We start from the raw sequence: 13,286 nt of genomic DNA, 5'->3' as shown, positions 1-13,286 counted from the left end.
GATTGTGTTGGAGGGAAAGAGATGAAATGTGACACGTGGAGGGAGCTAATTGGTGGAGTATGGATAGAAGCATATCCAAGTTAGATGGCTTGTGTTGGTTCGGGGAGATTTGTTATCCACCACATATTTTAGTCGCTATGTTTGATCCAAAAGCCAACACAAGCAAAGAAATTAAAAGTGTTCTTGTTGCTATAGAACACAAAACAGAACAAACACAAATCAATTGAAGAGTCTCTCAGTTGTTAGGGGAAGCAAATAGAGAAATGGCTAGCTTTACTGCCTCCGCTTCCACCGTCTCCGCCGCTCGTCCGGCTATCCTTCTCAAGCCTACCGTCGCCGTATCCGCTCCTGTTCTTGGTAAAGGCCTTCCCTTTTCTTTCTCAGATCTCATCTTTTAGTAGAAATTCATTCTGGTTATGTGCAAAGTGAAAATCTTTGGTTGCTTATATTTGTTGAGTGATTTTCGGAACATGTAAAGACAGAATCTTACTTTGGTGGTGAATCAACAAGAAGTCAAGAAACAATTATGATCTAAAGGTTTGGTTGTAGTCAGAACTAATCAGAGGAGTGTTGATTTATAATGTCGATTTTGCTGATTTAGTTTTGTGAGTTTAGACCAAGCTTAGTTTTGTAGAGAATCAACAATAAACCAATTTTGATTGTAACCACTTTAACTGGATTAATTATTGTTGCTCAGGTTTGCCTCCAATGGGTAAGAAGAAGGGAGGAGTGAGATGCTCAATGGAGACAAAGCAAGGAAACGTCTCAGCCATGGGGGCTGGAGTTTCAGCAGCAGCAACAGCTGCTTTGACAGCGGTGATGAGCAATCCCGCGATGGCTTTGGTTGATGAAAGGATGTCGACAGAAGGAACAGGGTTACCTTTTGGCCTAAGCAACAATCTCTTGGGTTGGATTCTGTTTGGAGTCTTTGGTTTGATCTGGACTTTCTTCTTCGTCTACACTTCATCTCTCGAGGAGGATGAAGAGTCTGGTCTTTCACTCTGAAGAATCAAATCTTCTTCTTCTCATTTCCATTTTCATGTGAGAACATGAATTAAAAAGTGTCCGTTTCTAGTTTCTTGTAATTGTTAAGTAAAGACTAAAACTATTTTCATGTGTGTTTCCTCTCATTCTCTTTATCTTATCACAAATGTGATTATTAAGTATCATGCATGACATGTTCATCAAAACCAAACAATTGAAATGGATGAACTCGAGAAGCCCATAAAGATCATTGTTTATTTTCGGAGTCTCTTGAGAAACTGGTTTAACAGTAGTAGTACTTAGTATTGATATTCAAGGCAGCTATGGACCATATATATATAAATAAGACAAATAAAGCAAAAACTCATTTATTCATTCATTAGATTTGGTAATAGTAACCACATTCACTGCATAGACATGGAATACAGACCAAAATCACTTGTTACCCTGTCCACTACCATGCAGATTATCAAAGTAACCTTTAGGGTCACTCTCAAAGTTGTCTCTTGAAATGTAAGAAGATCCATTGCTCCCTGGCGCAACCATGTAGCCACCTCCTCCACCACCACCACCACTGCCTTTCCCTCCTCCTCCACCGCCACCGCCTTTCCCTCCTCCTCCTCCTCCACCGCCGCCGCTCCTTCCTCCACTGCCACCACCACCACCACCTTTCCCTCCTCCACCACTACCGCCTTTTCCTCCCATGCTTTGAAATCGTAGTACTTAGTTTGACTCTTTAGAAGTTTTTAAGATTTTGTGTTAGTGAGAAATGAGAGTGAAAAGGATGGGGTATTTATAATAGGTAAAAATTTCAAATGCATGGTCAAAACCAACCTTTCCCAATAAAAAGATTTAATTTAGTCGTTGCATTTTGATTAACACAACCCAATCGCCTCGTAAACGTAAGTTATATCAAATTATCAATAAGAGACGTTGACCAAACAAAGCATGCAAGTGATGAGATGATTCTAACATTTTTTATTTCAAAAGATGGATGTGAAAAATTTACAAATTCTGAAAATGAGTATATTTATATATGTGTGTGTGATTAAAGAGGATGATCAAGACGGAGCTGAGAGAGATGGTGGTGGATGTCAGGAGAATGATGATCCTCAGAACGGAGTCGCTCGGCTTGAATCCAACGACCTTCACTATTCCGAACCATTCCTTTGTTTGCGTCTTGACGCCAAAACGGTGGAATTTGTAAGTGTTCTTTCAAAAAGTCCGACGCTTTGTTCACTAGCGCATGGTCTCTCCCACTCGACAGCACAAATCTCTCTCCTTTTCCATGATACCTAAAGTTTCCAAAAAAAATATTTAAAAGCGACGTCAATAGTGTATGATTAGTCGCATAATTTACTAAATCGACATCAATTTCACGTGATATATATTCGGGTCAATCATATCGCAAACATAAATTAGACGTCATCTCTCAGTATATATAATATTCAAACTATGTACACTAGTTTCTTCTTGAATATTTTAATGTGGATATCGTATCGTCCAAGAAATCATTTATCCCACGGCTTCAAAATTTGTCACTTTGCAGTTCCACAGAAAAATAACATAAAGCTTTTGGCTAATTAGATTTCTTTTTGTCGAGTTATGCAAATTTTGTTTAAAATTGTTGTGATCTTGAAGCATGGCAACACCAAAAATAAATTATGAACATGAATATATATAATCTATTTAAAATAAAATAAAAACTGACCCGTCAAGAAGATGAAGCATAGCTTCAAGATTATGGGAAGTGGAAAGATCAACGGAAGGTTTAAGAAATGGCGAGTTCTGATGATCCAACGCCAGCTCCTCCCCCACGTGGCTATAACACCACGGCAAACCCTCCGCGATCTTCATCAGCGCGTGAGGCCGACTCTCGTTCAAAAACAATCCCGGCGACTTGGGAACCACGTCGTGAACATTCACCACTCTCAGCACCTTCACTCCAAGCTCCTCCATCCTATCCTTAAACCTAACATTCCCCACTCTCGGTCCTCCGTAAGTCAACACCGTCACCGGAATCACTTTCCCGTTCTTACTCCGATTCAATCCCATCTCCGCTATATCGTACGCGCTTAACATTGCTAACGCGCCGCCGAGACTATGCCCCGTCACGGTGATGCTTAAATCGGAGTCATCGTCGTCGCCGTATATTTCGACCAGACGCTTCACCTCCGTTAAAATCTGCTCACGCGCCGAGAATTTTGCGAATTTGCAGGTTGTGTCTTTGTCTGTGTAGAGATCTAAGAATCCGGATTCGACTTTAACGGCCGGGTCGGGGCACCGGATATTATTACCGGATACTGGTTTTAAATAATCCTTTAGATCCGCGATCCACTCGAGTTTCGTGACAGTTCCTCTCCACGCAATCGCGATATCACGGCGACCAAGGCGGTTACGAGACGTTTCGTCGTCGGAGACAGCGACGTATCCCATCCAATTAGCGTTTTTGCTCCAAACTTTAGACCACCGCGATTTCGAGAAGAAGTTCGGGAGATTGATATTCGACGTCGCGTAGAGATAACGCGCCACCTCGTAACCGGAATCGATCATTCCGAGAGAATCGAAGAAGTCGAGACGCGAGAATCTTGAGGTGCCGCAGTATTTGGAAGCGGGATCGAAATCGAAAGCGTCGTAACAAGCTTGAGCCATTTCGCCGTAACGGATTAGCTCCGATCTAAGAATTGGATCCATTGGATCAATTAACCCGGCCCAATCGTCTTCTCCTTGGATCTTACGCCACGTGTCTCTTAGTCTTCTCTCTTCTTCGGTTTTTTTATCTCGCCGGCGAATATCCTCCGCCGTCAACCACCGTTCTCCAACCCCTTCGGCTTCGTCGATTAAACCTTGTCTTTCCCGCCTTTCCCGCTCGAGACGAGAAATCACGGCGGATAGAGAAGACTCGTCGGTTCTGGACAAAGCTCTCGTAGCTACTTGGAATTTGGCGGGAAAATTGATTTCTGAAAATTTGGTATTAACCGAAGAAGAGTGGTGACCGGTTATGGAGTTTTTGTGGTTGATGGTAAGAAGGTTGTTGTGGGAAGGAACAGTCGCCATTGTTGAGAAGCTTCAAAAGCTTGATTTCGAAAATGGTAGAACAAGACTTAATTTATGTTCACATAAAATATCTAAATCGTGTTCTTCTTATATACGAAGAATGATAACATGTAATAAAGAAATTGTCCTTGATTACATACACACTTGATATTTATTTATTTATAATGATAAGTTATGATCAATTGATACTTACCAAAAAAAAAAGTTATGATTAATTGATCATATATAGCTGAATTAAAGTAATAATAGTTTTTTTTTTGGGAGTTTTGAAGTGTATTGCACAATGATTAGAGGCAATAAACAGGCTCTAGTGATTGTCTGATTAAGGAATGAGGATAAGGATCTAGTTATCTATTATGGTTATAGAAAAAAGTAGTATAAACTAATTTTATAGGTTTTTGCTTTCAACAAAAATGTACATTTTATTGCGTGAATCGTGATCAACTACTTATAACAAAGTCAGATTTATTTAGCTAGATATTTAATAAGAACATTACAAAATGGTTTTTTTTAGTTGAAGTCATAATTAAATTTGGACCACACTTATTAATGTTTTGAAAGTAATATGATTTTTTTATATAAAAAAAAAGCTCCTAGTTAAAGTGTATTTGATATTTATTTTTCAATTTTTTCAAGTCTTGATTAAAGCATATAAAGTTATGGTTGATAATGTTCTAATTAACTAAGAGTAGTTCATTGTTTTTTGAGTTAAAAGTCTAGATCTAAAACAAAAACTAAGTCGTATTTTATGTTTCTATATTAGTTAATTAAGAGGATTTTTTCATATTAAGTTGATTAGGAAAAAAATTTATCTTTGTTTGTGCTTTTTCTTAGTGAAAAAGACTACAACATTGTTTAATCTTCACTTCAAATAACATAGCGACGACTTTTACATTGTTTTATTTATATAATTAGTACTATTTTATAATCAAAACCACCGGTAAGTGACAAGAGAATTGCTCAACTTGCCGTCAAAAAGAAAAAAGAATGACTCAACTCATATAATAAGAGAATGCTTTGGCCTTCGTGGAAAAGTCATGGACCAATAGCATTATGGCAAGACATTACAAATTGAATAACATCAATTTTCAAGTTACATTTTTGTATAACATATTACAAATGTACAATATATATAACCCAAAGTCTAATGTGAATTTGCTGTCAAAGAAAAAAAAAACTCTAATGTGAATTTATTTATATCTAGATGCTTCTTAATAGTTAAATTATAAGATTGTTGAAATATTAAAGACGTTTTTAATGGTCTTTATAAATGACCTAAAATTGCATACCAATAATTTGACCCCGACCACATACAAAACGACAGCTCAGTCTCTCGTCACATTCTGGAATGAGAATGAGGTGTCCTTCCCTCGTCACTACTTACTTTATGTTTCATCATAAAATATTTGGACATGTGATTTAATGAATTAATTTAGTAATTAACTACATGGAGAAAAAAATCGCCTGGGAAGATACAAGTCAATTTGTATTTGTTGGTGGTTCATCTGAGGATCCAAAATACTTCTCAAATTTGTAAATCATTTATTTAATTTTGATACCTTACGGATTTTTGTAATCTGGTAGACTGGTACAGATCAGAATGAATGGATTCATACTGTCATTTTTTTTATATAGAATAGAAAATATATTTTATATATGAATGTTGTATATACTATATAGAATCGAGTTCATGCTTTTGTGGGGATTTTGTATGGTGACATCCTAACTCACACATATTTTATATTAATTTATAGTTAAGTTTCCTATATCATTAAAAATAAGTCCAAAATTGACCCATTCGTTTTTGTTAGAAATAATTTGTGTGTAAGACTTATTAAACATATGAGATTTGTATAAGTCATTGGTACGTATGTCAATAGCTAGGAGGTTGCACGTTCATTTTTCTTCTCCGTTTGGTCATAGTCGAGAGTCTCGAGACAATGCATACCCATTTCTTTAGAACATTTCCGAATGTGAATTTTCTAAATATTTCAATTCTTGTTTATGTTATGAAATTCAACATATATATATACTGTTTTATTTTCTTAAGAGCTAAACAACACCTTTGTAAAGTGCTTAAAAGCTTATTAGCTGTCGAAACATAAATACATAAATTTGGCTTCAGAAAGAAAGAGTAACTATGATCATGGCCTTATAAGGTAGTAATTAGTGTCACCATAATTTATTTGAGTTCAAATCCGAAATTATGTGTGAGAAAAAAAAAACAAATAAGATATATAACGACTTAAAAAGTAAGGAGTAAGAACAAAGAAATGTGAAAGGAGAAGAGACATTTATAGATGTTTACCGTATGATCCATCGTGAATGACCACATAACCTCACCTACTCTGCCTTTTTCAATCATTAATGATAGAGGAAATAAGGGGGTGTTATTGGTTTTTTATTTACATAAAATTTTGATGATTTTAATAAAATTATAGAAAATAAACAAATGAAATATTCTAAACTATTGCTAGAGAGTTTTCGAGAGTTTTCTATAATCTTGTTGATTAGTATTTCATATTCTTGTAAAGTTTCTCAAACAATCTCTCTATTTTGATGATATTTTTCATGACTTTATTTTATGAAGAAAAATGTAGAAAGTCATAAACCAATAACAAAATAATTTAATTGAATAACACAAAACTTTTAATGAATTTTATAAAAGTATGAATCCAATAACTCTAGAGTTAAAGATTTTAAATTACTTTTTACAAATCTTAAATTAATAACACCAAAACTTTTAAAAAATTTTGATTGAATAACAAGAGATTCTACACAACATTTGAATCACTAAAACTCAATTTAAATCACATACTAAGAAAACCCCCTAAGTAAAGCTTTTTCCAAACCCAAAACAAAATATTTATCTTAAGGGTAAGTTTCCGATCTTACGGGAAGCGCCTAGTGGTCGTAGGTGGAAGATCAGGAGAGTTAATAATGAATATTAACCACTCTTGTCTAACCCTTATTTTAATCCTAAATATCATATCTTACTTAATAAGAAGGTTACATGTTGCAATCCCCATCACCTTTTTCGGGTTAGACAAATTAGCAAGAACGAGATCCTACTTTGTCTTTGGACAAACCCCACCTTTTATGATAATATATATAAACTAAATTGACACAACGAAAATTCGCCCCAAAAAATGTCCAAAGACCTAAAAAGCCCAAACCTTTTGTAGCTGAAACAAAAACCCTAGCAGAATCATGTTTTTTTTTTTTTTTTTGCTAAGAATGTAAATATTTCATAAAAATGAAAACATATAAGGTTTACAATCAATGATTTTCAACCTAAACAAATGGTTTCATGGCAAAAAAAGATAAAAACATGGAAGCAAAAAATAATCACTATTTTCGGTCCATCCACTCGACCATAGCAAAGGATACTACGGGAGATAGATGAGGGTTACGTGGGTTTTTCTTAGCTTCCTTGACAAATGACAGTTAGTCTAGCCATGGAGGATGAGCAGGATGGAGTTAGGTACTTAAGTTTGGTTGAAAGATTATATATTTGGAATTCATACCTTCATCGATATAATTAAACATCAAAGTTACTAATGATGACAAAATATATATACCACTAGATGTTAACTGAGACATTCGAATGGCCATATTGATTAGAATCAAGAAGATGAATTCCAAATATATATTGAATTTGAAACTGTTATGTTTCATGGGTTTCTAACTCAAAATCTTATTTTTTCGAGATGATGATTTTTCTGGTCTATCTTCAATTGTGCTCATTCTAGGAATGACAACATGTCTTACTTGGGCCAAATAAGTTCCATACTTTTTAAACAAAATCATGTTGGCAATTAGTAAATTGGTTCATGTCCTATATATATATAGTAATTACTCTATGTATTTTACTTCTGACCTGGATGGGATTTCTAACATACTTCACTGGTCGAGTACTTTAGTCAAATAAGTCAAGTGGTAAATAGGAAAGAATCTCGGCAAATTGTTGAAAGGGAAGTGGCACACAAGAGAAACCGATAGTTTGTATATATTATTCCTTCATGATCAGAAGTGAGATTGAAAGAATCTCACAAAGACAATCATATCTTGTTGTATAGTGACATGTTTCAAGAATTGGGTTTTTAATTGTTTACACACACGTACGATCCGATCCATCAAACCCAGCCTGATCTCTTTTCCGTGGCTGCGAACAATACCGTCAATTCAGAGAAGAATAAGCATATCTCTCTGATTATTCCCCACCACTTTGGGCTATCTCACACCCACACCCTTCATCTGAGCATGTTTATTGAACAAAATAATATTCTTGGAGAGAAAAAGTAGAAGCTTGGTCCACTTAAAATGTAAGATTCTTTATCCTCATGCATAAGAAAGTTGCAAATACATATATAAACATGTGTGCGGATTTACCATATTCTCTAGCATCTGCAACAAAGAAACATATGGTCCTGTTCAAATCAAAATGCTCATCTTGGTATCTAGGAGGAAAAAAGGGTAGGTGAATTGTGATTATGCAACTTTTCTTAGTCCTTCCTTACTAATACTAATATAATATGAATTAAAGAAGAGAACAAAATATTAATAAAGTCACTTTAATGTACTTGGGGAACCTTTAGACGATCTCCTGTGATCTCTCTTTTTTTGGTCTCTAAGATTCTTTTATTTTTTCTTTGTTTGCCTATAAATAGCCTATGATTCAAGTAACTCAAGTCTCAGGCAACACCGAGCTTAATACTGTAGTATATACACACAACAAACAAAAACACTCTCTTTTCTTCTAATAGGAACCCCCAAAAGCGAGGTTTCTCATGCGTTTTCAGTTTTAAATATCTTTCAATCCACTAGGGAAGATTTTGTTTCTTCTACTCCAAGAAACAAGCCCTAGATTGATCGAGACTTCCTTCAAGAAACCATGGACAAAGTTGTGAGAATGTCGTCAGACAAAGGAGTGGTTATTTTCAGCAAGAGCTCGTGTTGCCTGTCCTATGCGGTCCAAGTCCTCTTCCAAGACCTCGGGGTTCACCCAACAGTCCATGAGATCGATAAAGACCCTGAATGTCGTGAGATCGAGAAAGCCCTGATGAGGCTCGGGTGTTCCACGCCGGTCCCAGCCATCTTTGTGGGTGGGAAGCTCATTGGTTCGACCAATGAAGTCATGTCGCTGCACCTTAGCGGCTCGTTGGTTCCGCTGGTTAAGCCATTTCAGGCCAATCTATGTTAAAAAGGTGTCCTAACTTTCTAAACTACAAAAATGAATTTCAATAAGAAGCACAATCCTATAGCCTATGCAACCTTTGTAATGTAGCATTTTAAAATATTGTTTGTTTTGTAATTTCAGATAATATCCAATAATAATTGACTAATTTCTACTACCACTATTAGCTTTCATGGTACTGTTTCAGGCGAATAATAGAACATTTTTTTTTATTAAATAATTAAGGGTAATAAATAACATTCACTGCTAATTCTTAAGACCCCCACCCCAAATAGAGAGTACAAAGTATATATATTTCTACAGATACAGAGCAATTACAGACAACGACTTGTCTTGTTGTCTGATTCACAACAAGAACATATGAGAGTAGTTGTTGTGTTTCATTTGGGCTCCAAGAAACTTGGATTTGGATTGTGAGAGTTATCTGATGAAGAAGACATTGCAGACACATTAATGGGATATACCTCCGTTACTTCTTCAGTCTTCTCATCAAAGTAGACCACATCTTGCATTGTAAGCTGGTGATATTCGACTACTCCTCTCAGATAGAGGTTTTCTCGGGTGTATATCGAGTTTTCATGAGCCAAACGAGCTTTCTCAGCTAGTAATGTTTCCAGTTGAAGTCGCACCTATAGAGGAGAAAACACACAACCAAAGATCAGAAATGTACATAAAGAATGTTAACATTAATGGCTTTGTAAAGAGAAAAGAATCGATACCAGATCATCGTCATCTGTCTGACTGTCGCCACTACGGTTCTCCCTCAGAACCTTATTTTCTTCTTCCAGCTGTGCGCATCGTTGCTTTGCAAAAGCCAGATCAGATTTCACCATCTTCAGCTCCCGAAGTAAAAGCTTCGCCTTAGCAGCCATGGCCATTGCAACCTGTTGAGATAAATTCACAGGAGGTTCAGTATTTATAGCTGGATTTTAATACTAAAAAACTCATTCAGTGAAGAGATAACAGCAGCGGAACTAAGCTGATATAATTTTGCTGCTGTGAACCAATAAATGATACAGAGCAGCCACCTTACGTCGCGAGATGCCTTCAGTTGAATTTCCAAATCTGCTTGTATCTCAGGATTCTGCGGGTTCCTTGTAAGACTTGGCTTTTTTTTAATCTTTTTACGGGTTTCTTGAATGATTCCTGCAGTACGGTTCTCCACAGCAGTAATACCCTCCTACGAAAATTTACAAACACAACAATCTCAGTCCTAACAATCTCAGTCCCAACAATCACACGAGAATGCATATGCCTATTTATACAAAACAAATGTGAGAACTCGCATAACCTAAAGCAAAAAGAAAACAGATATATGTCTCCTATAATGCCATATACGGGTGCATAAAGAGTAAGAAACTAACCTCAACAACAGTACCAATGGTGCCACCAATGTAATTCAACGATGAAGTAATCGCGTCTAACCTCTTCTGCAATGAAGGATTCTCGCTTTTCCTACCTGTCTGACCAGCTTCCTGAAACATGGAAATGAATTTCTACTCCATAAGAATGCTACCCCACAAGACAATTGGAAGAGCAAATGCAACTTTAAAAACCTAGTCTTTAACCTTAGTTCCCGAAGTCGTTGGAGAAGGTATGTTCTGCTCCGTTCTCTTAGGACTTTGAGGCAACTGATTAGGATCATCCTCATCCAAAAAAGCCTTAGCTTTACTAGCTAAACTTCCCCAAAAGCCTCGTTTTGGTTCATTCAAACTCTTCATAGAAGTATACTCATGAGCCTTATTCACCTCCTATTCAAACAATTCAATACCGGGACATTTCAATTGAAGCAAAAACAGAGTAAACCCATGAATCATTTAGAACAATTAAGCGACACCAGAAAGAGAGAAGAACAAAAGATGAAACCTTGGGAGGAGTGGGAACAGGAGCCGAAGAAGGAGACGAGTAAGCAGAAGAAAGAGAAGAGTCTCTATGTGCAGAAGATGCTCGAATCGCCTTCGCAGCGAGAGACGAAGCAGCGGATGATGAAGCCGAAGATGGAGACGGAGACGACGAAGATGAATAAGACATCCTCGTCGTCCTCGTCGTCGCCGGCATCATCCTTTCCTTATCTTTCTCCGTCTCCATTTCGAGATCTTCGAACCTGAAATCCTCAATTTCGTCGACTTTCTTCATCAACTTCTGACGCTCATGCTCAATCACAGTCTCCAAATTTGAGGGTCGATTTAGGGTTTTCGAAAAGAGAATCCTTTGGAATTGGATGGATCTCTCTGCCTCGCAAATGATGCCAATTTTTCAATTTTTGGTGTCGTCAACGCTAGACAGGTGCTCTCTCAAGATTCCGGTTATCCTTGGTTTTCTACAAATGTGTTAAACCGGTTTTCTTCTCCTATAATAGGACTTGATTATACCATTCAAAAATTCAAACATGCTCGTGTATTCATGACCTCATTAAGATCTACATTCTCACTACCTACTAGGGAATGTGGTGATGGAATATTCTGGTTTGATTGATACAGTTTGCCACTTTGGTTTGATATTTTGTTAGCGTGGCGGTTTGGTTTGGTTTGTAAGATTGACGGTTTGTAGAGTGATGGTTTGGTTTGGTCATGTCGTCTGGTATATACCAATTTGATGCTAACTGTCAAATACAACCAACAGAATTTTGTCCACACAAGAAACAATCTACAACAAACAAACAAAAATCTAGTACATTGGAGTCAAAATCTTTGTTAAAAGACTGAAGATCATGAAACCAGGCTTAGCAAGAGAAGATTTTATTGATTTTTGGAGTAAGAACGGATGAATTGGGCTTTTAAAATTGTGGTTGCTTTTTCAGCGATATTAAATTTTTTCGACGGATTTATGTGTGAAATCTGATACCAACATATGTGTAACATAAAAAGAAAAATACATGCAAAGCAACTTGTTTCCTTCTTTATCCCAATGTATCCCAAAATCAAACCAAATAAACAATGTGTCTACTATGCAATCCTCGCATCATTAAATTTGAAACTTCATCTTAACTTGCAATGAATCCTCTTATTGCTCTTTTAATTGAAACAAAACTCTCCCTTTTTGACTTGAGAATTCGACATAAATGTTTGTGTGCATGTGTTGTTGGGCTTATTGGTTGTGAAACAAATGGGCTCTGCAATAACAAGTTATGTTTCTCGATCAAGCTAAGCAAGATCTTTAGCTCGTTTGTTGATTGTTTCTTTTCTTGGCCAATTCCATCAAGCTATATTTCTTCTAGTCACGGTTTCGTACCGTTGACTCTATCCGAATCCATGCAACCTCCCCAACCATATATAACAGATAAGAGATTTGCACAAATGACAGCGAAATGGGATAAACTCGTATGGCGTTTCCTAAGAAGACGACATTAGTGTGTGAATTGGAAGAAGCGTGATTAGGGAAAACTTGACGTCGACTTTTTGGGCTATTGACAAATAACCAACTTTGGCCCAAACTGTTCGTATTTGTGGTTCGTTTTGTTTTCTAGTTGCATCTTTTCTTAGCCTTTGTCCCCTCGTTTAGCCGCTGTGAGGTCGGGACCGTTGTTAATTATTACACATCCCCACCCACAATTTTATGATGCTAAATTATCACTTTCATGAATCTGATCTATAATTTTCTCCAATCCGTTTTGTGAATTCGGATATTTAGAAATTGCATATCTATAATCAGAAAATAACATTTTGGTTCTAGTTAACGAATTAACCCAAAATAAACCACAATCCGATATGTCAATCCTCTAGATGTAACCATTGATTGAAACTAGACGGCAATACAGCTCAGGGGCATTTGTACTTTTGTTTATAGATTGATAGCACCATCCACTTATGGTCCAACCTATTTCCAAATGAATGTTTCATTTGAAAAATTTAGACTTTGTATTAAGACCTTGCCTTAGCACCTTTTTATAAAATTTAATAATTATTCTCTCTGAATTAATGAAATCTATGTCTATTGCCTACTCATGATCTAGTCGACAAACTATATATGGTGTTCAATGTTCATAACTTATATATATACTATATTTGAATGCAAATTACCATATATATATATATATATATATATATAT

The 13,286-nt window shown here is 36.3% G+C and overlaps 5 protein-coding genes across 5 annotated transcripts; 2 read left to right on the top strand and 3 right to left on the bottom strand.

Annotated features, from left to right (window-relative positions):
- Nucleotides 1-2: 2 nt before the first annotated feature.
- On the top strand, nucleotides 3-1,163 carry LOC9315336 (photosystem II reaction center W protein, chloroplastic). The gene is made up of 2 exons (XM_002881073.2): nucleotides 3-357; nucleotides 698-1,163. Exons 1-2 carry the CDS (start codon nucleotides 264-266, stop codon nucleotides 1,003-1,005), a joined length of 402 nt encoding a protein of 133 aa, XP_002881119.1. The 5' UTR covers nucleotides 3-263; the 3' UTR covers nucleotides 1,006-1,163.
- Nucleotides 1,164-1,336: 173 nt separating this feature from the next.
- On the bottom strand, nucleotides 1,337-1,738 carry LOC9315335 (glycine-rich RNA-binding protein 10). The gene has a single exon (XM_002879222.2). It carries the CDS (start codon nucleotides 1,687-1,689, stop codon nucleotides 1,420-1,422), a length of 270 nt encoding a protein of 89 aa, XP_002879268.1. The 5' UTR covers nucleotides 1,690-1,738; the 3' UTR covers nucleotides 1,337-1,419.
- Nucleotides 1,739-1,831: 93 nt separating this feature from the next.
- LOC9317186 (phospholipase A1-Igamma2, chloroplastic) lies at nucleotides 1,832-4,214 on the bottom strand. The gene is made up of 2 exons (XM_002879221.2): nucleotides 2,696-4,214; nucleotides 1,832-2,279 (listed from the first exon to the last, which is right to left on the bottom strand). The coding sequence occupies exons 1-2, from the start codon at nucleotides 4,039-4,041 to the stop codon at nucleotides 2,033-2,035; spliced, it is 1,593 nt and encodes a 530-aa protein (XP_002879267.1). The 5' UTR covers nucleotides 4,042-4,214; the 3' UTR covers nucleotides 1,832-2,032.
- A 4,261-nt stretch (nucleotides 4,215-8,475) lies between these two features.
- On the top strand, nucleotides 8,476-9,395 carry LOC9315334 (monothiol glutaredoxin-S9). The gene has a single exon (XM_002881072.2). The coding sequence runs from the start codon at nucleotides 8,936-8,938 to the stop codon at nucleotides 9,242-9,244; it is 309 nt and encodes a 102-aa protein (XP_002881118.1). The 5' UTR covers nucleotides 8,476-8,935; the 3' UTR covers nucleotides 9,245-9,395.
- Nucleotides 9,396-9,430: 35 nt separating this feature from the next.
- LOC9317185 lies at nucleotides 9,431-11,571 on the bottom strand. Its single transcript, XM_002879220.2, has 6 exons — nucleotides 11,105-11,571; nucleotides 10,807-10,989; nucleotides 10,603-10,713; nucleotides 10,272-10,418; nucleotides 9,958-10,122; nucleotides 9,431-9,867 (listed from the first exon to the last, which is right to left on the bottom strand). Exons 1-6 carry the CDS (start codon nucleotides 11,372-11,374, stop codon nucleotides 9,619-9,621), a joined length of 1,125 nt encoding a protein of 374 aa, XP_002879266.1. The 5' UTR covers nucleotides 11,375-11,571; the 3' UTR covers nucleotides 9,431-9,618.
- Between the last annotated feature and the right edge of the window lie 1,715 nt (nucleotides 11,572-13,286).

The sequence above is a fragment of the Arabidopsis lyrata genome, assembly GCF_000004255.2.
Source record: "Arabidopsis lyrata subsp. lyrata unplaced genomic scaffold ARALYscaffold_4, whole genome shotgun sequence".
NCBI lineage: Eukaryota > Viridiplantae > Streptophyta > Magnoliopsida > Brassicales > Brassicaceae > Arabidopsis > Arabidopsis lyrata.
The sequence above is the reverse complement of the archived record's forward strand: the minus strand, read 5'-3'. Positions and strand labels throughout refer to the sequence as shown.

Excerpts from the sequence above, each read along its gene's own strand:
- LOC9315334 (XM_002881072.2), top strand. The coding sequence starts at position 8,936 with ATGGACAAAGTTGTGAGAATGTCGTCAGACAAAGGAGTGGTTATTTTC.
- LOC9315335 (XM_002879222.2), bottom strand. The coding sequence starts at position 1,689 with ATGGGAGGAAAAGGCGGTAGTGGTGGAGGAGGGAAAGGTGGTGGTGGT.
- LOC9315336 (XM_002881073.2), top strand. The coding sequence starts at position 264 with ATGGCTAGCTTTACTGCCTCCGCTTCCACCGTCTCCGCCGCTCGTCCG. Across the intron at positions 358-697 it reads CGTATCCGCTCCTGTTCTTG|GTTTGCCTCCAATGGGTAAG; the intron begins GTAAAGGCCTTC and ends ATTGTTGCTCAG.
- LOC9317186 (XM_002879221.2), bottom strand. The coding sequence starts at position 4,041 with ATGGCGACTGTTCCTTCCCACAACAACCTTCTTACCATCAACCACAAA. Across the intron at positions 2,280-2,695 it reads ATGCTTCATCTTCTTGACGG|GTATCATGGAAAAGGAGAGA; the intron begins GTCAGTTTTTAT and ends TGGAAACTTTAG.
- LOC9317185 (XM_002879220.2), bottom strand. The coding sequence starts at position 11,374 with ATGAAGAAAGTCGACGAAATTGAGGATTTCAGGTTCGAAGATCTCGAA. Across the intron at positions 10,714-10,806 it reads CAACGACTTCGGGAACTAAG|GAAGCTGGTCAGACAGGTAG; the intron begins GTTAAAGACTAG and ends TCCATGTTTCAG. Across the intron at positions 9,868-9,957 it reads AGACAGATGACGATGATCTG|GTGCGACTTCAACTGGAAAC; the intron begins GTATCGATTCTT and ends TCTCCTCTATAG.